The following is a 20,612-nucleotide window of genomic DNA, read 5'->3' as shown; positions in this document are numbered from 1 at the left end:
CAAATCTACAAAAGAAAACCGCTGTGACGATATTCCCCTTCTCCTTGAAAAATATTTTTGACATAGCTGACGCCTTCAGCTTTCATTACCTTTGTACATAATTCAGCTAAGAAATAACCAATAGCTGTATATAGACAACAAACTCACTCTTAATTGTCTACTTGTGTACTCAGGCCACAAAAACTTGAATTTAATTCATTAAAAACTAAACACAAGCTCATTATGAACTGAACTCAAAACATATAACTATAAAACAAGTAAACACGCTGAGCCGGTTGAACATAAAATAATCACTGAAGAGTCAATGGAATGGGCTAACTTTAACCACCATAACAGTTCCAAACCTTTAATAACAGGCTCTGGCATTTTCATATTTTCTCAGTCAGATGTAAGCTTTGAGAAATCAATACATTTAAGGATCATAAGAAAGTAAACTTATGTTAAGGACACTTCAAAATACCATTTTATCAAAAAGTGCGTAGTCAGTAATTCAATTTGTTTTCTTCCTCTTGGCCACTCTATCAAGTAAACTTTCTGGCTTAATTTCATTAGCTGAATACTCTTAATTTGTTTCTTATTATCTACACCTAAAAAAACTTTCAAAATAGTTTAGACCTTTATGTGTCTTGAAATCAAGACTCCATGGCAAAACTTTCTCTTCGTTCACTCTATTTTCTAACTTCGTTAGCGTTTTCTGAGCTTTAACTATTTTGGTATTAAAACTGAAACTTTCGTCACTTAAAAACGACAAATTTTAAAAAATATATGACGCAACAGCTTCGACTTTTGGTACCCTTTGAAAATTTTTATAAATATGCTCAGTGACATCCTTAGCAGAAACTTACAATCCAGAAATCTTGGATTGAAAATCATCAGACTTCTCAGTAAAGCTAGATAGTGATTTTTTGACATGTAGAAAGTACTATTTGGAGTCATCGGCCAAATTCATCTGTGCAATATTATCCATAGCGTCAAAAAAGTTAATAGTTGTTTGTGATCTGCCCTTTTTAAGAATTTCTTGGTTTCAGACATTATTGAATAAATTTATAAGATTTAAATGCATAAGAAAAGAGTTAAATATGTAATCCCGCATGTATTCGGATATTGTGTCTAATAATCGTCCACTTGCTATGAACATTCAAAAAATATATGTTTCATCATCTTATGTTTAGACAAAATCTATTTGGTTTCATCTAGCAGGCCATGTAATTTTCAATATCACCAATAACAAATAAAATTTTTCGCAATTCATACATTATCACGCCAAAGTTAGTGAGCAAATTGACTTGTCTTTTCTACAAAAACACTGCATCATTTAAGAGTCTCACCCTTTAGCCACAAGGACTTGTCCTCCTGGAATCTCATCTTTTAGACCTTTCAATTGTTTTGAATCAAAAATCTACCCCAAAATTTTTATCGGCTTCGGGGAGGGGGAGTTGGTGAAAGGGTGCTTTGCGCAAAAAAGGAATGGGAAGGGGCTCATCACCTCCCAATTATTTTGGCCTATAGAGCACAAAAAGTTTTCATGTTTGACTGAACAAGCCCCCTGCCAAGATTCTATGATCACCCTTTCTGCAATAAAGTGTCGAAAAAATTCATACACAGTAGACATGTTGCTCTTTACTATCGAAGCTAATGCTTTTGTTATGATAGGGAGCGCTGACGTTTGATACAGAATAGCAAGAAGAATCGGAAGACATGGATTTTGATTATGTGGTAAAAGGAGGATTAAAATTGAAAAAACCTCCTTCAGCACCTAAACAGTAGGCTTTAAATTTTGATTTACATAATTTGGATATAATACTACTACTTGCAACTCACTGCAGCACCAAGCCATCTGAGGCCAACACAGCTATATACACCCCACCTGAATCTATTCAAATCCTCTCTATTTACACCCTTCAAAGAAGTTCCTATTTCCTTTAAATGTTTCCTTATCACATCCTCTATTTGGAGTGACATTTATTAGCTTGGTAAGCTTTTTGAGCTATGTAAGGGTGAATGAAAGATTTGGGGTAAAATTCTAGTTTAGTGACTTCTTTCTATCTTAGAAAGGGGCTAGGTTAGGAAAATGAAACTTTCAGGAATGGGTCTACAGGCCTAAGTATGTCCTGGGAAGGTATTTTGAAGTACATACCTCCACTCCCTCTCCCTCTAGAGGGCCCTGAAATTTGCCTACATGACAGGTCTATACCTATTGAAATTTTGACAAAACAACATTTTACCTTAATTTTCAGTTACCAGTTGCCCTTCCTCTGCCTTTAGCTCTGAAAAATGCAATTCCTGTTATTTGAGTAGAATTTTGAGCCACATCAATGTTTTTTTTCAAAATTTAGGAAATGTATTTGCATATCTTTAAAACCTTATAAAATAGAGTTGAGCAAAGCTATGAAGCTGAAAACACCTTTGTTGTACTTCAATTAAGCTGAATATCTATTTGGCAAGGTTTCACTTTTATAACACACATATTTTTAAGGTCATCAAAGGTCATGGCCCTCTAGAGGGAGAAGGAGTAGAGATAGCTATTTCAAAATACCTTCCCAGGACATACTATAGTCTCTAGAATTCACCACTTAAAATTTCATTTTCCTAACCTAAACCCTTTCTGAGATAGCAAGAAGTCAATTAACTAGAATTTTACCAAAGGAAGTACAAAAAACTTGTTTTCAGCTTCACAACTTTGCTCAATCCCAATTTATAAGGTTTTAAAGATATGCAAATACATTTCCTAAATTTTGAAAAAAAACCATTGATATGGCTCATAATTCTACTCTAATAACAGGAATTGCATTTTCAGAACTAAAGGCAGGGAAAAAGCAATTGATAACTGCAAATTAATGTAAAATGTTGTTTTGTCATAATTTCAATAGGTCATGTACAAATTTCAAAACCTTTCATGTAGGCAAATCTCAGGGCCCTCTAGAGGGAGAAGGAGTAGAGATGGGTAATTTAAAATACCTTCCTGGGCTATACTTCAGCCTGTAGACCCATTTGTGAAAGTTTCATTTTCCTAACCTAACCCCTTTCCAAAATAGCAACAAGTCACTAAACTAGAATTTTACTGGCTAAACTTGATAAATTTTGATTTCAAGAATTTGGATATAATTACCTTAGATTACCTTAGATCACACTTATGAGTAGTAATTGTGTAAACAGGGGGATAGCAGATGCCTAAAATAGCATATTTCAATGCCCAGATTCTCTAAATCTCCTGGAGCCTGCAGATAAATATAGGAAGGGGTAGGCTTATGAGGGAAGGGGTAGGAATTGATCTCCCTTCAGTTAGACTAAGTTTGACTAAGAGTTTTATTTGGTGATATCATGCTTCTTATTGTAGGAATATTTTTTTGACATTTATTTTAGCTAAACTAATATGCTTCATCTTTCATAAGTTTTAATAATGTCAAAGTTCACATCAGCTATTACTAATGAGTAGTGGTTGGTCATTTTTTAGGCAGGGGGCAGATGCCTCAAAGAGTAGATTTTATATGTGAAGAGAATATTCTGAGGGCATTGTCTAGGGGAAATTTTCAGCAGGGAGGGTGAATCTCCTGAAGGAGGAACTTTGCATAGGGAGGGAATTTCTGGGGAAAATTTGCCATGTAAGAGGGGGGAGGGTACAGTATTATTTGAATACAACAATATATGAAAAACAGTTTTTTTTTTCAAATGGACATAAGGAATTTTACAAGGGAAATATTAACAACAAGAAAACTGTCCAGGGGGGATTTTTTTGTGGGGTGATTTTCTGGAGCAAAATTTTTCACAGATGGGAGAGACAGATTTTATGACCTGACTTAAAAAAAGATCAGAAATTAGCCTAGATAAAACAAACTATTTTTTTTCAACTGAAAGGAAGGAGTAACTTTAATGCTTAAAACAAACAGAAACTTTTCTTTAGGACCTTGCTCTTTATTGTAAAGTTTGTCCAAATTCCTTAAGTTCAACTCCTGAAACACAAGGGCCATTAGTTGGCATAAGAAGCTTTTTTAAAGTACTAGACAATTTGTAGAAAATTGAGCAAGGGATTGAGGAGAGGGCAATCCCCCTCACATATAGAATAATTTTTGATCATTTTAAGTTTCAATGTTGCTCATTACTTCCTGTGAAAAAACTTTTTTTCAAATTTAATTATTATCAATATGGCATGCAAGTTCAAATTTGAAGAAAGAGAAATTATAGGCAGCAATCAATAGTGCTGTCTAAATAAAGAGTGATGTGGGTATAAAGTATTTTTTCTTTTCTTTTTGGTCTTAGAATAGGGCACTTTGTATCAAAGGAGTTTTTGTAGAAGCTTATACAATCCTAATAAGGGGATTAATGCCAGATTTGCCTCTCACTCAAATGGACTATCTGTCTTGGCTTTTTCTACAATTAGCCACAGCTTAATGCCCACAACTATTTGATTTCAATTGGAAATTGAAATGGCTAGTGCCCTTTTTAATAGTTGAAAGTGATTGGAGGGCAACTAGCTACCTCCTATGCCCACTACTCCTCCAAACACATCCAGTTAAAATTTTGAGATAGCCATTTTGTTCAACATTGTTGAAAGGTCTAGATTTTATTTAGTTGAGGATCCCAACCCTCCCATATCCCTCAAGGCAAGGGTTGTAAGTTATACCCTGGGTAAATATAGAAGTTAATATAGAAATAGTGATTGTGTAAACTTTGGAGAGGGCTCATTGGATTGGTAATCAGAAGTTATAGTGCCTCTTTTCAGATTCAGTGATCAGAGGGTTGATACCCCCCCATACCTCATATTTCCCCAAAGTGCATATGATAGAAATTTTGAGATGACCATTTTTTTTATTAATACCAAATATGGTAAGCTTTCAAGCTTGTTGCACTAAACATAATAAAAATAAGTTATGACAGTGCTGACAACATAATACACACATACAAATCTAAGAAAAATAACAACTACAACAAACACTGACAAAAAATACTATAAATTATTTACTGTGAAAATGTGTTTCTGCTAGTTTTGTTTTGAATGTGTTTATATTGTCTGTTAGAAATTTGCAGGTGGGAGGTTATTCCATGGCTTCCACACCCTGCTGCAAAATGAATGTTGGCCTATTTTCCTTTTTGAGAGTGAAGGGTACAATTTATGTGGGTGATAACAGGTCCTGTTATTGTCATTAAATGTGAAGAACTGTGATGTACTTATATTATTCATGCCTTTGATTATATGGAATATGTTCAGAATGTTTGCCCTATCCCTTCAGAATTGAAGACTTGGTTGTCCTAGCCTGCACAGTCTATTTTCACATGGCAAATGTTTCAGATATGGTACAAGCTTAGTACCCCTTCACTGTATTTTTCAACTCTTGCTCTGTCTTTTTTATTCAATGGATACCATACTGATGAATTGTATTTGAGTATAGGTTGAATTGTTGATTTATAAATGGCAATGAATGAACAGAGGTTAAACTGAAGGAAATTGCATTTGAGACATAATAGATGATAGTTTGCCTAACAAGTTATTTCAGAGACATGCCTGTCAAATCTACAACTGGAATCAAAATGAACACCAAGGTCTTAGACATTTTCAACAGGTAAAATTAAATGTCCAGCAAGATTGTAATGGTAACTTTGTTCTACCTTGCAAAAGTAATGGATGACCCTACACTTATTTTTGTTGACCAACATGGAGTTGACATCCAAGTCTTTTTGAAGCAATGAAGCTTCATCTGAATTTGTCAAGGAGCAGTAAAGCTTTACATTATCTGTAAATATTTTAACTGTGGAATGGCAGACAACAAGAAGCATGTCATTGATGAAAGGGCAGAAAAGTACCAGACCAAGGCAACTACCTTGTGGAACACCACTTAAAACTATCTCAGCAGAGGACAAAGCATCACCTACAATCACTTGTTGCGTCCTGCCTGTTAAATGATCACCAATCCAATTGAACATTATGGCACCAAGGTGATATACCTCATACTTTTGAAGTAAAAGCAAAATAGTAATTTTACAAATGCCTTAGAAAAATCTATATTAATGCAATCAAACATAAGACCTTCATCTGCCATTCTATGAAAATCAGTAACTACTTCCAAAAACTGTGTATTACATGAACATATTTTACAGAAACTGTGTTGAATGGATGCTAAAGAAGATTTGATTCAAAATAATTTTGTATTCTCTTGACAATTAGTTTTTCCATAACTCTGGAAAAAATTGATGTGTTTGATATTGTCCTATAGTTTTTAAGTTGTGTTTTTGTGCCACTTTTATACAGGGGTTTGATTATTGCTTTTTTCCATGCCAAAGGGCAAGTACCAGACACAGATTATACAAATATGTCAATGGTTTAGTGAGTACTATTGCAAGTTTGTGGATCATATGGTTCAAAAATCCATGAATGTCTGTTGATTTATTTGTATCAAGATGCTTCAGGACCTCAAAAACTTGTTTATCATTAAAATCAGAGTCATTGAAATCTATTGTGAAATTCAGAGAAAAAACAGGATCAGTAGGAGTTTCACTGTGGGTTTTTGTAAAAACAAATGAAAAAAGTTTATTAAAATGTTTAGCTTTTTCATTATCATTGTCTATATTTGTCTGTGTTTCCGGGTCAGTGAATTAAGTGGAGGATGGAGACTGTGAAGTTTGGTTTTTTCTTATATATTTCCAAAACCTTTTTGGGCAACTTTGAGCTGATGCAGTGATAGAAAATTCCAGTGACTCACAATTTGACTGAATGAGCCAAGTTGCTCTATTTCTTTCTCTTTTATTTCTTATCCATTACTAAGTGTTTCTTATTTTAATATCCTCACAAATATGTTGGCATAGGTATTTGTCCTGCAATTTTTGAAGGAAATGATGCTCAAATGATTGATCAGAAAAGGAGGTTGTTTGAGTCTTTGTTGTCATAGAAACTTCAAAAATTGCTCATTCAATTGGAAATTGAAAGGATCTTTTCTAATAATCAAAAGTGATTGGAGGGCAACAAGCCCCCCCCATTATTTTTCCAAAACACATCTAATTAAAAAATTGAGATAGCCATTTTGTTTAGCATGGTTCAAAGCTCTGGAAATTATGTCTTTGAGAACGACAACCTTCCCTCCCCAATATCTCTCAGTGGAAGGGTTTTAAAAACCTGTTGTTGTCTTCATATCACTGGTGATACCGTAGCTTTAGCCAAGTTGCGTAATCATATTGTTAAACTGAACAAACGCGCCAAGAGGCAGTATGTGAGGGATAAAATTACTCCCTTACTCACAATAGACCCCCACAATGGCATTCCTCTGTAAAAAGACTTACCAGTAAGACAACACTCAGAGATCTAAGGCTGCTCAAAGAGGATGGTACCTTAACCTCAGCTAATGAAGTCAATTCTTTTTTTGCTGACATTTGTACCACATTTCCATCAATCACCAAATCAGAAATTGATACTATCATTGCTGGTGCAGAGATTGAGGACGTATGTGAAGTCTCTGAATTCACTGTTTATAAGAAACTCCTAAGACTGAAAGCAAACTGTGCATCCTACCCAGGTGAGCTTCCAGTCAAGCTGTTACGCGATTTCGCCATTTTTCTTGCTAAGCCACTCTTCTATAATCAACCAATGTTTCCGTCAGCAAGTATTCCCTAGTGCTTGGAAAAGAGCATTTGTCCGCGTTATTCCAAAAGTAAGGTGTCCAAAATCTTGTGATCAACTCCAAACTTTTCTAAAGTTGCAGAAACGTTTATTTACCACAAACTTATGTCACAGGTCTCTGCACATCTAGACCCGTATCAGTATGGATGCTTAAGAGGCAGCAGCACAACTGTTTATTTAGTATGGATGTACCATTTCATTGTTGAGTGGCTTGACCAAGGAAGTGCTATAGTCGACCTTCTCCTTGTAGACTACCGAAAGGCTTTTGATCTTATTCACCATTCCATTGCTATCACAAATCTACAAACCATGGGTGCGCCAAAACATATTCTCCTTTTAGTGATCAATTTTTTAAGCCTGCTATCAGTACGTTTACAGTCTTTTCCCAGGAGATACTGACTCCGAATGGGTAGAGCTTACATGCAGAGCCCCACAAGGTACTAAGCTCGCTAGTCTACTGTTTTTGGCAGTGATAAATTTCATCCTTTCCGGCTATGAAGAAATATTTAAGTATGTAGACGACTTGTCAGTCCTACTGAAGTACATTGTTGAGGAATCTGAGGCTGTCCCCCAATTCTGTAACGAAATAATCAACAACTTTAAAGATGAATGTACTGCGAACAGCCTCCAAATCAACAAAGGAAAGACTAAAATCCTTCACTTTAATCCCCTGAAGAGAGACTTTGTGTGCCCTCCTCCTCCTTATCCTAGTGAATCTTCGGCAGTAGTGCTTGGTGTCAAGTTTAGCATCGACTGCTCTTTCAGCCTTTATGTCAATACAATTATCAAAAAGGCAAATAGTGCAATCCGGACACTTATACTAATGCGTCAATTTGGTTTCTCAGTGACACAACTAAGGATAGCCTATCTCACTTACATTCAACCAATTTTAGAGTATGCATCTCCTGTATGGGGCCCACAAGTCAATAACACTATTTACCTAAGTGACCAGCTTGAGTCAATACAAAAAAGAGCAGTCAAAGTAATATTGTGCGATGCTTTTACCGAATATAAGTTAGCATTATCCACTTTACAAATTCCCTCTCTTCAAGAGCGTCGTCTCAGTTTGATCCTTGAATTTGGCCAATATCTTCTCAGAAGTGATAAATACAGATCGATACTACCACCAGTTTTAGTGAAACATCGAAGTACTAGGTTGAAGAAAATTGACAGATTAGCAGCACCTCCTTCACGCACAAATCGTTTTTCCAACTCATTCATCCCTTTCTTTGTATCAAAGTATAACAATTGTTGATTTTATCCAATTTGTCTTCTGATTTTTTTTTGTCGTTTGAATTAATCCTTTTTTTGTGAGCACAAGCGCCATTTAGTTTTATGACTACGAGAGATTGTGCAAATAAAACCGATTCTATTCTAAGTTATGCCCTAAGGGGATATAAGGTTTTTATGGAAAGGGTGGTTGTATAAACTCTGCAGGGGGAGGGGCTCATTGGACTGGAAATCAAATTTTCTATTTCCTTTTTTAAGAGTCAAAGTGATAGAGATCAGCTGCTTCCCCCCCCCCCTTACATTGTATTTTCCACAAATAAATCTGAAAAAAAAAACTGACATAGCCATTTGTTCAAAACAAGTTTTAAATGTTTTCATCTTTTTTACTTTCATAGATAAACATTATCAAAACTTTAACAGATAAATATCAGTATATGTCAATTAAACTGAAAATTTCTTTCAGTGAAGCATAGATTATGTTCTGGTCTTGAGAAGGTATGGGGGTTATCAGCCCTATTAATATTAATTTTTGCTTATTTTGAGTTTGGCTTGGCTATTTATTATAGTTTCTGTTCGTTTTTAGTTTTATTTATTTATTGATAGTGATTTGAGGTAGTTTTAAGCTTAGAATAATTATTTGACTTTGTTTCCACTCATTTTTGGCTTAATGGAGCTCTTTACTTTTCTTTGAAAAACTTGTTTTGTGGAAAAAGTTTTTTTTAAATTAATCAACAAAACAAATTTCGCCTGATCCAGTGTACCTATAAAAAATGGAAGGTTTTTAAACCAAATGAGGTTATTAGAACATGGAAGGACAAGCATTTCATAATATTAAGCCATAATCTATGAGTTTAGGAGGGAGATGGTAGTACTCAATGCTTTCAGCAAGGTTTGCTTTTCAGTAGATGTTGAGAAGGACTTCTGGAATTACTGTACTATTTGACTATTATTGCTGAATATATGTTTTAGAAAGAAAAAGAAGAAGCAGGAGAAAGATGGAAATGAAGAAGTTCCAAAAGTCAATTCGTCTATTGAGAAGTCATCAAGTGTGACTGTTGCTGAAAGGAAAGTTTTGAAGACTAGAGCTGAACTTGCTTTTCAAGAAACAAAAAACAAAATGGTTTGTAAAATTCTCACTTTATTCCATTTGTCTATTTTGGTGTTTGGCATTTACAACAATAATAAGATGGTTTTTTTTTCCTGTCCCAAATATATATTTAAGCTTATAAGATATTTTGTAGTTTAACCAAATTAAGGCAGACTTGAATATTAAAACTTGAACAAAACAAGGGTTTTATTTGGACACAATTTTAAATTTTCACCCCTCAAATGTGGTGATGGAAGCTTCTTATGTCAAACTGAAAAAGAAAAAGAAACTACAAAAAAAAAAATTTTCCTGACAAGTCCCTTTTTTTAGCATCATATTTTTGAACCATTTTTCACTGACTTATAGGAAAGGTCTTGACATATGTTACTTGTTATCAGAGACCAATAAAAAGATACAACAAAATGATTTCAAAGGAGCATGACTTTAATAAACAAAATTTAACATAAAAAACATCTTTTGCTTTATTTTATACTGGAATTGTGGTTGCAATGGCATGGTTATGCAGGGGCAAAAAGCTATCACCAGAGAAAGCTGAGAAGGAGAAATCAAAGATACAAAAAAAGTTGTTTTTTTCCTCTTTTGCTGAATGTATTATTGATTGATGCAGCATCCAAGGGGGTATTCTAAACCCATAGATTGGCCAAGAAAACCCTTCTCCTCAAGGAGAAATCTTCCAATGTTCATTACTCCCAATAAGAATAGAATGTGTGTACTATTATGTTTAAAAGATCCCTTAAATAAAGGAACTTGCCCTAAAAATTTATGACTAGAAACCAAATCAGTTCCTTCTTTGAACTTTTATAGACCACACTGCTTTTCCATTTACGAAACATTAAGCAAAGAGAAAACTGGTTTTAGTTTTGATGAAGCAGTGAACAAAAAATAAAATATAAAGACAAAACTACACTTTAACTAAAAAACTAAAAATAATCCGAATATTTCAGCCCTGCTTCTCAACAGAAAAAAATTACAAATGACAAAAAAGAAAAAAAAAATGTTTTTTAAAACAGAACACACAAAAGAAAAAAAAACATGACAACTAAACACAGGAAAAAAAACTCAATAAATAGATAAGAACAACTCACTTTATAAACAAAACTCCCAGCACTGAATGTAATAATATGATGGTAATAATTGGTGACCTTCTTTTATTTTGTTAAAGTAAATAACTATTACTTTTAATAGTTTACTCTTTATACACTGATTGTTGCAGAGGGAAGGTTTCATTGCAGAGGAAAGGTTCATGGTTTCATTATGAACATTTGCTTTGGTGTTGTCTTAAATTATTACTATTAGTGCTGGAAGTTTTGTCACTTTTAATAGATTCCCATTTATACACCGATTGTTGCAGAGAAAAGGAACCATGGTTTCATCATAAACATTTGCTTTGGAGTTGTCTTAAATTATTACCATCAGTACTAGTTTTGTTTATAATGTGAGTTGTTCTTATTTATATTTTTTTTCGTGTGTTTAGTTGTCGTGTTTTTTGTGTGTGTTATGTTTTAAAAAACATTTTTTCTTCTTTTTTGTCGTTTGTAATTTTTTTTCCATTGAGCAAGGCTCCCGGTCGTGGGGCTGAAATATTCGGATTAATTTAATTTTTTCAGTTAAAGCGTAGTTTTGTCTTTATATTTTATTTTTGTTCACTGCTTTGTCGAAATTAAAACCCGTTTTCTCTTTCTTTAATTTTTCGTAAGTTAGCTATGGAAATTCGAACTTGAAAATTAAAACCTGGAAATATTTTCCAATGGCATAACAATATTTGTGTGGATGGCATAACACAGGTCCTGAAAAATTATTGCTTTCAAAATGTTTCACAAAGCCTTTATTTCTATAGCTAATTTCTGCTTAAATTCTATTTTCATTATTTTGAATACTCAGGCTAGCCTCAGACAGTAATTAATCAAAGGTAGAATGCATACAGGAGTTAACTGTAGTAATGCGTGTACAGAGTTTTTGTCAATAAACATAACTTGGTCCCATAGCGAATAGATTCTTGGGCAAGCAATGAAACAGCATAATACCCGAAATGGGAAGGTCTGCTACCACCTTAAACCCATGCTCTTTATGCCTAAGTTCAATCCTTTAGCACATTGCTCTGATTTATTAAAAGTTACGATTTTGGGAACCAGAGAAGAACTAGCTCAGTTTCAATATTGCAGGCTTAACCTAATCTGAATACCTTCCTCCAAATGAAGGGATTGACTCTCTTCCCTCTTTATTGACATATAGAAACATCTCCTGTAATTTTTTTTTACCTTTTTACATTGAAAAGCTGACATCTACATGTTATCCTTAGGTATAACATAGATTATGTACTATCTTTTGTAGCAATCTTTAAAGAAACACATTTTGTCATTTGCACATAAGCTCTGATGTAACATAGGTAAATGTTATAGAAGAATGATTTAGTTTAAAATTTATTGTATAGTAATTCTTGCTTGACATTTAATAAGACAGACTAAAATCTAATTTCACCGATTTTGCGAAATTTAAAAATTTAACTGCATAGTGATGTGCACAATCATTACCTACTAGTTCTGATAGGAAAGATAAGTCAATTGAATAGATGGAAATCGGCATTTTGCCAAATTAGTTCACTGTTGGAATGTATCCTATAAAGTATTTTTAAAATTCCGTTATTTTCTAGCTGGAGAAGAAAATCAAAGAAAAGGCTCTGAAGACACATAAGCAAAAAGTAGAAGAATTCAACCGTCATTTGGATTCCTTAACTGAACATTTTGACATACAAAAAGTCAGCTGGACGAAATAAAACAATGTTTTCGTCTTCTTTTTTAACTTGTATCTTTATAAATTATTTTATTCAAATTGTGTTCATAACAGCCGTTTTCAAGTCTGAGAGGCAGTCTTCTTTCAAGCAGTGACGTATAGACTCGAAGAACTTCATATAATGATGAAGATTATGCCTATAAAGAACAATACGTTAAAAGGTAAAACTAGGAGTGAATAAGCAGAGAAAGAAAAGAGCCATAAAGACAAAAGTAGACAATATACTGTTGTGTTCATTTTCATGTTATATGTGTAGGGCGGCCGAGAAGGGAGGGGCATTAGCGTCAATTCCTGAATATGTAGTGGGAGAGGAGGAGGGGGGAGGGGAGTAAATCTATTTTTTTAAACCCAGGGAAAGCGGTTTTGATGTTTCTCTTTAATTTTTCACAGAAATCACAAAGAAGAGATAATTTTCAATGAGAATACCACAGAAAAGTATCCTCCAAAATCTAGAGGGAAACCCTTGTCCCCCTCCAATTGACGCTCCAGGAATGGGGGGGGGGGTGAAAAAGTAATCTGGTATTTTTGCTTTTAGCTGGACATATTCATGTTCTTTTTTTGGCCTGATATGTTAGAGAAAATTGAAGTAAAAATTTCACCCAAATCAAGTTTAGGAGTTGCATCCCTGTGTAAGAAAAAAAATAATTAAATTGTACTCTTAATTTTGTTGTTAATATGAGCATATTTAAAAAAAAAATCTAGAATTGACAAGGGAACCTGACCCCCAATTATTTAAATCCTAAACCCACTCTAAATCTATTGATTTTCGGGATTTACCCCCTAATATCTTCCATATTTTACACATTGCTGGTTGATCAGGCGTGTCCTCCCTAAAATGTCGCCTGCGGCCTCAAAAAGCTCGCATATGATCATGCATCTGAACAAGGGACATTGGCATCTTCCAAAGTCCAAAAATACTATGATTTTCCATAGTTTACTTCATTTTTCATATATTAGTCACCTTTTTTCCTATTTTTTCACTGGCCCCATAAAACGTTAGTCCTCTAAACTAAAGTCTTGTGTACGTGCCTGGTTTGCACAACAGCTAAAATACATATACAGCAGCATTAACAAACTTCATGCAAAAGGATATTTTTATTCTGCAAATATGATCTAGGAAGGTATAAAATATGACTTGTTCTTTTCATATGATGCACAATTTGAGGTTAAAGAGTATTTCTGATAATTTTCTGTTCATCAGTATTCTAATTCTTTCTTAAAAGGTACTGTGAAACCTTTTCCAACTATGTGTAATTTCTTTCTCCAAGGGGCCTGGGCCCTCTACATAAAACTCTAGTACATTATGTATTGTATTTTAACACAGTCACACAATGTTTTTTTAATACCACCCCACCCCGTCCTCGAAACTAATCCTCGCTCACATGCCTAGAGTAGAGGTAACTGACACTCTATATGATTTACTGATGTTTTTTAACTACTTCTCATTGCAAAATCTAATCATCCATCTCTGGGAGAAGCTAAATTCTCTGAGAATCTCTGATACCTAAATTAACATTAGGTATCAGTTATAGTAGTATATGCCCCCATTGAACCAACTGATGGAGATACTAGTGACTCAGATGAATTTTACTTACAGTTACAGGAGCAAATAGACAGGGTACCAGGTAGAAATATGGTGTTTTTGCTAGGAGATTTTAATGCCCAGGTTGGTAGAAATAGGGATAGATGGTATCCTAGCCTAGGTAATTTTGGTGTAGGAAAAGAAAACAGTAATGGCTATAGGCTTTTGCAATTTTGTAGGTATAACAACCTAGTTATAACCAATACGGTGTTTGGTCACAAAATGGCCCATAAGTTGACATGGTATTCACGTGATGGTAAGACAGCAAACCTTATTGATTATGTTATTGTAAACAGAAGACTAGCAGGATCAATACAAGATACTAGGGTGTATAGGAGTGCCGTTATTGATGTTAAAAGTAAAGATCACCATCTAGTAGTGTCTAAGGTTAATTTAAAGCTGAAATTTCGGAAGAGAAACTCCCTCCCGGGAAGTTATGATGTTGGTAGACTTCAGGATGAAAATTTGAGAAAAAAATTCCAGGAACAGTTGAGTACTAAACTTGAGGGTTTAAAATTTGACAATGTGGAAGATGGATGGAATAATTTCAGAAAAACAATTTGTGAAGTTGCTGATGGTGTCCTAGGGAAGAGTGCTAAGACAGCAACTAGGAATATTAGTGAAAAAGCTTTAGGTTTAATAGAGAGTAGAAGGGGTTTGTATAAGAATTATCTGAGCGATAGGTCGTATGAAAACAAAAGGAATGTAAAGAAAGTGGAGAAAGCATTAAAATATGAACTAAGGAGATGTGAAATGGAGGCGATGGATAAAATTGCTGAGGATCTGGAAGATGCGGCTAGACGGCATAATAGTAAAATATTATACTGGCATGTTAATAAATTGAAAGGAAGTAGCCGATCCGGACTAGTCCCAGTTAAAGATAGAAATGGGGTCACAATTAGTGATAAGGAAAAAGTTAAAGAAAGATGGGTGGAACATTTTGAGAATGTGCTAAACCGAGATACAGTTGCAGGAAAAGATATAGATGAAAATGAAAAAGTTTGTGATACCTTGGATGTGAAGGAAGATTTGTTTAGTGAGGAAGAATTAGCGACAGTACTAGAAGGATTAAAAAATAATAAGGCCCCAGGTGCTGATAGTATGATTAATGAGTTCCTTAAATATGGTGGCTCTGAGGTTAGGAATAAGCTACTGAAGATTATGAACATGATTTTTGAAAAAGGGGAAGTACCCAATGATTTTAGGAAAACCTTAATTAAACCACTGTATAAGAAAGGTGACAAGAGTGAATGTCGGAATTATCGAGGCATTAGTCTGTAGTCTGTATTAGTCTGGTCTCTGTAGGTAGCAAATTACTGAGTAATATGATACTTTTTAGACTGAGACATGCTGTAGACAAAGTTTTAAGGGAAGAACAATGCGGTTTTAGAAAAGGTAGAGGATGTGTCGACCATGTTTTCACTCTTAGGTTAATAATTGAGAAGTCCCTTCGTTGTCAAACACCTTTGGTCCTTAGTTTTATCGATTATGAGCAAGCTTTCGATTCTGTTGATAGAACAGCGTTAACAAAGGTCTTATCGTTATATGGTATACCAGAAAAATACATTAAAGTGATTTGCGCTATGTACGAGAATAATACTGCTGCGGTTAAGGTAGGAAATGAGGTTAGCAACTGGTTTTGTATTAAATCAGGAGTTAAGCAGGGTTGTGTTCTATCCCCCTTTATATGGATCATTTTGATGGACTTCGTCTTAAGGAGCACAGGAAAGGCAATTGGAGACCATGGAATCAAATGGGGAGGAAGAACTCTCCTGGACTTAGATTATGCTGATGATTTAAGCATATTAGATGAAAGTGTGAGCAAAATGAATGAATTTTTAGAGGTTTTACGAGTTCAGGGTGCTAAAATAGGCTTGAAAATTAATGTTAAGAAGACTAAGTCACTAAGGTTAGGAATAAGTGAAGATGAACAGGTGACCTTAGGTAACGAAAAGATTGATCAGGTTGGGAGCTTCAGTTACCTTGGTAGTATTATTAATAAAGATGGTGGGAGCAGTGAAGATGTTAAAAGTAGAATAGCTAAAGCTCAGGGTGTTTTTTCACAGTTAAAAAAAGTTTGGAAGAATAGAAAGATAAGCCTACAAACCAAGATTAGAATATTGGAAGCTACAGTGATGACAGTGGTCAAATATGGCTCTGAAGCATGGACACTCCGAAAAGCAGATGAAAATTTACTAGATGTTTTCCAGAGAAATTGCCTACGGATTGTTCTGGGTACCCGGCTGACTGACCGTATTTCAAACAGTAGGTTGTACGAAAAGTGTGGTTCAATCCCGCTTTCTGGGGCTATAATGAAAGAAAGGTTGAGATGGCTGGGCCACGTTCTACGGATGAAGGATGACAGATTACCGAAGATTGTCCTTTTTGGCCAACCGTCTGGGGCTACACGGAAAGCAGGTCGTCCTTGTCTGGGTTGGGAGGATGTCATAAATAAGGATTTAAAGGAAATGGGAACTTCCTGGGAGGGTGTAAAGAGGGAGGCTTTAAATAGATTAGGTTGGAGGAGGAGCGTGCGTAGCTGTGTTGGCCTCAGGCGGCTTGGTGCTGCAGTGAGTTATTAGTAGTAGTAGTAGTATTGTCACTTTTCAACCTGTTACTGGGTTTCTTTGGTCTTCCTGTGAATTTCTTTTGACTGTGATTTCGAGATTCAATATATTCTATTTGGTAACAGTAAGGTTTTTTCCTTCTTTTAAACCAAACACTACAATATGCAAAAACTGAAGATCTACGATAACACAATTCTTATTTCATTACATTCAGGAAGTTATTATACCTTGAATTGTAAGAGTAGCTTCCAGCTTAACCTCCCCTCTCAGAATTGGGGTTAAACCAAACTATTGTCGTAGCTAGTTTAGAAGAGCAATCTTGCACCAAGATTACCAATTTTTTTTATTACCAAAATTAAATTTGCTAGTTTTGCTGTTTCGCATTCTTTTTGTGCGTATTTCTTACCAAAAGTCGGTTCGTGTCGCCTTTTCAGTAGAAAAAATCGAAGTCAAAGCACTTTTGGTGTAGTCTAGGGCTATACCTGGGCATAAAAAAGAGGGGGCTGAGGTGCGGTTGAATTGGAAGCAACTCTGAAAATGCAGCAAATATAGCTTTTCTGAATAGAAAGAAATAAGAATTTTGTTACTTCAGAATTTAGTTCACAAGAGAGGACGAATTGCATTGCTTTTTTTTTTTTTTCTTTTTTGCATGAAGATTAGTGAAGCATTTTTTTCACAGCTATATTTTTCCAGTTGGAGGTTACAGAACGGGGGGGGGGGAGCAGGTAGAAGAGTTTCACCCCAAGCTCGGCCATAGTCCTCAGCAGCCCATGAATATGTATATAATGAAGTGTCTAATTATTTATTTGTTTATCTGTCCTGCTAGTGATTTGCAAATAATCTATCAAAGCTAGGAACGTGAAATAACTATTCAAGTTAGAGATATGAAAGGTTTCCAGAGTAGTTTTGGAACAATGAGGATACAAAAGAACTTCAAAATATATGCCTGTGTTTAAACTACTTTCGGAGAGAAAAGTGTAGCTTTTTGAACCATAAGAATAGAGACTTTAAAAAAATAGCAATTGTGTAAATAGTTTTATGGTTTTCAATAAGGTAATTACAATAGTGAGATTTCGTTTTAAGAAAAAATTAAAAACTGTAGATATAGCTTAGTGCAGTCGTAAAATTCGTAGACACATGTATCTTTAGAACCCGATAGCGTTATCCAATATTTTCATGGAATTCAATTAAGACGATCAAAAAAAATTTAACAAAAATAAAAGTAATAAAACAGCCAATGGGGAAAAAGCTGACTGGAAAAGAAAGACCAAAAGAACAGCAACCGAAGCTGCAGAGAAAACAACTCAAAGGCAAGATTTCTCGTAATGCAGCCAGATTTCCTGAGGTAGAGTTTCACCAAAAATAACACGAATAGTAAATATTCTTAATATTTTGTAGTCTCTTATAAGAGACCTTCTCCATGGCCCAGTAAAAATCTTGGAATTCTTTACAATCGCAAGTGACCAGGACTCATATACAACCCCATTCTGCAATGGAAAGGTGTCTATAATTTTCCTTTCGAAATGCCGTGTAGACAAGCAGGTAATAAAAACGCGATGCATAATTGTTAACATTCAGCCCCATGCTTTATTGTACTGTCGAAATCTGCATCTGTAATTTCCAGTAACTATTTTAGCTATTAATAAACCTGGTTTACATCATCCACTTAGAACCCAGAAGAAAAGAAAATATGGAAATTTAACTCCCTCTTATATTTTTGTTATGCAGAGCTGAATTAAGGCCATCATCAGCAAATGAAAATTGATAATTTTTACTTTCCTTTCAACTCCTGACAGTAAATACAATCTTAATTAACAAGGAAATTGTACTTTTATACTTCTAAAATTGGACTATCATTTGGTTTCGAGCAACAAACTCGATAATACTTGCAGAATATACAGTATTTTCCCCCCTTTTTTCGGGGTTCTCATATAACTATTTTATATGTATAGCCTCAATAAAAGGTGCAGGCTTAGAAACAGCCTGAAAGGGGGAATATTCTTCAGTAAAAGTGCAAACAAGATTTAAAAGTGATTTTTGCAAACTTCGAGCCCTTAAACGTTCAATATTCAGACTTTTTCTACCATTTTTTCATTTTGTTTCTAAAGTAATGGGTGAATACCTGAAGAGCCTAGTTTAAAGTATAAGAAAATTTTAGAATTTCATAATTTGATCCAAAATCCAAACATATTCCCAGCAAAAAGATTGTTATGAGCAATTATTGTGTTCCAAAGAAAAAAAGATGTTCAACAGTTTGCAGACGTCACCAATTGATAAGTTCTAACTCCAAGCCTCTTTTTTAGAGATTGTTTTGATTTTAGATAGACTATAAATTACACTAAATAAAGAAAAAAAAAATCACAGAGCTTAAAGGAAATAGCTTACATCATCAGCAAAATTGGGCCTAATAATTCCTTGACAGTCAAAAGATGATTGATATATGCTCTAGAATATTTTCGACAAGTATAGCATTCACACTTAGATGATATCGGCTGGACGTCGTCTCGGAATCTAAAAAAAAAAAATATATATATAAAAAGAATACAATGAGCGCAAACCCTTGCAAAAACCCACAAACTATGACCTCAACGCCAGAATCAAGTTAGAGATGTGTCAATATTGCATATACATCTATCTAATATAATCAAGAAATAACCTTTTTCAAAACAGCTTAACGAGACGGAAATTTAAGGTTTCTATCGGAAAATGCGGCGAGTGTTAGATTTGATAATAATAATAAATATAATAATAATTCCGAAGAATATGAACAATTCTTATGCGAATTTTGATATAGATTATTTGCGACATAAATAATGACATAAAATTTTGGCGATAATTTTTGCATAAATTTGACATAAAAATTTGCGAGATACATTATTCCTAGTAAACTATATACTAAATAATTCAACCGAACAACCTATTGCCAACCCAAAATTGAGCATAGCAAAGCTCAGCCTACAAGATTCAACTACGAGGAATTCAATGGCAATTCAACCATCAAAACGTATACAAAAATTTCACACTGGAAACCTTTCTTATGTAAGAGTTAACCCAGCAAAAGTCAACCACGTAAGACCTGAATGGCTAAAATGAAATTCAGACCTGTAGATTAGTCTAAATTGAATGGGCGATTTACGTTAGTCGAGTATTTGCACGGGTTGAGTTTTGCCCAGATTTGTGGCAGTGTAGGTTGTGCTTTTCCTGAGCCAGCCTTTGCCTGTGCTTAATTTAAGTCTAGCCTTTGTATATTTGTAAAATTAATTCTTGAGCCCTGAGATGATGATTAGAAACAAGGCTTAAAAATTACCCAAAATTAATTTGCTTTTAATAAATAAAGACCGTGTTCTATGAACAATTTCATTAAAAACTTCGCACGCAGTTAAAACCTGGTAAGACATCCAGGTGATGGTGGGATAATATTAAAACAATGACTTAAATGTTCAGGCTTTTCTAGTATATGGCAAAAATAAAACCACTAACTGGGTTTGGACAGAGAAGGATTATTTGCCATTGTATTTCCTCAAAGTATCTTAGCATCCCGGTGTGTTGTGTAAGAAATTGCGATGAAAATCAATTTTCTGACGTGATATTCTCTCATTCCCAGATGAAAGCTCGATAAAAAATAGTTTACATCGATATTCGCTGCTCGTCCCCTTCTTCATCTTCGTCTTCGCATGCTAAACAACAAGAATGCATATTTTAGGGCCTTGTTCGTGCTATTAAGAAATT

The 20,612-nt window shown here is 34.5% G+C and overlaps 2 protein-coding genes across 2 annotated transcripts in view; one reads left to right on the top strand and one right to left on the bottom strand.

Annotated features, from left to right (window-relative positions):
• Window positions 1–1,657: 1,657 nt before the first annotated feature.
• Window positions 1,658–12,773, top strand: LOC136030191 (protein FAM32A-like). Its single transcript, XM_065708944.1, has 3 exons — window positions 1,658–1,763; window positions 9,806–9,956; window positions 12,595–12,773. Exons 1-3 carry the CDS (start codon window positions 1,699–1,701, stop codon window positions 12,715–12,717), a joined length of 339 nt encoding a protein of 112 aa, XP_065565016.1. The 5' UTR covers window positions 1,658–1,698; the 3' UTR covers window positions 12,718–12,773.
• LOC136030189 (queuine tRNA-ribosyltransferase accessory subunit 2-like) overlaps window positions 12,352–20,612 on the bottom strand; it is a gene marked incomplete in the record, with an annotated part of 36,709 nt that continues 28,448 nt past the window's right edge. Inside the window, 2 exon segments of the mRNA XM_065708940.1 lie at window positions 12,352–12,871; window positions 19,269–19,394. Coding sequence (XP_065565012.1) covers window positions 12,769–12,871; window positions 19,269–19,394 — 229 coding nt within the window.

The sequence above is a fragment of the Artemia franciscana genome, chromosome 8 (genome assembly GCF_032884065.1).
Source record: "Artemia franciscana chromosome 8, ASM3288406v1, whole genome shotgun sequence".
Classification (NCBI taxonomy): Eukaryota; Metazoa; Arthropoda; class Branchiopoda; order Anostraca; family Artemiidae; genus Artemia; species Artemia franciscana.
Note: the sequence above shows the minus strand (reverse complement) of the source record. Positions and strands in the feature narration are given on the sequence as shown.

Bases quoted from the DNA above. Each gene is read 5' to 3' on its own strand.
- LOC136030191 (XM_065708944.1), top strand. From the start codon at position 1,699: ATGGATTTTGATTATGTGGTAAAAGGAGGATTAAAATTGAAAAAACCT. The intron at 1,764-9,805 runs GTAGGCTTTAAA...TATATGTTTTAG, and splicing joins CCTCCTTCAGCACCTAAACA to AAAGAAAAAGAAGAAGCAGG. The intron at 9,957-12,594 runs GTTTGTAAAATT...GTTATTTTCTAG, and splicing joins AAGAAACAAAAAACAAAATG to CTGGAGAAGAAAATCAAAGA.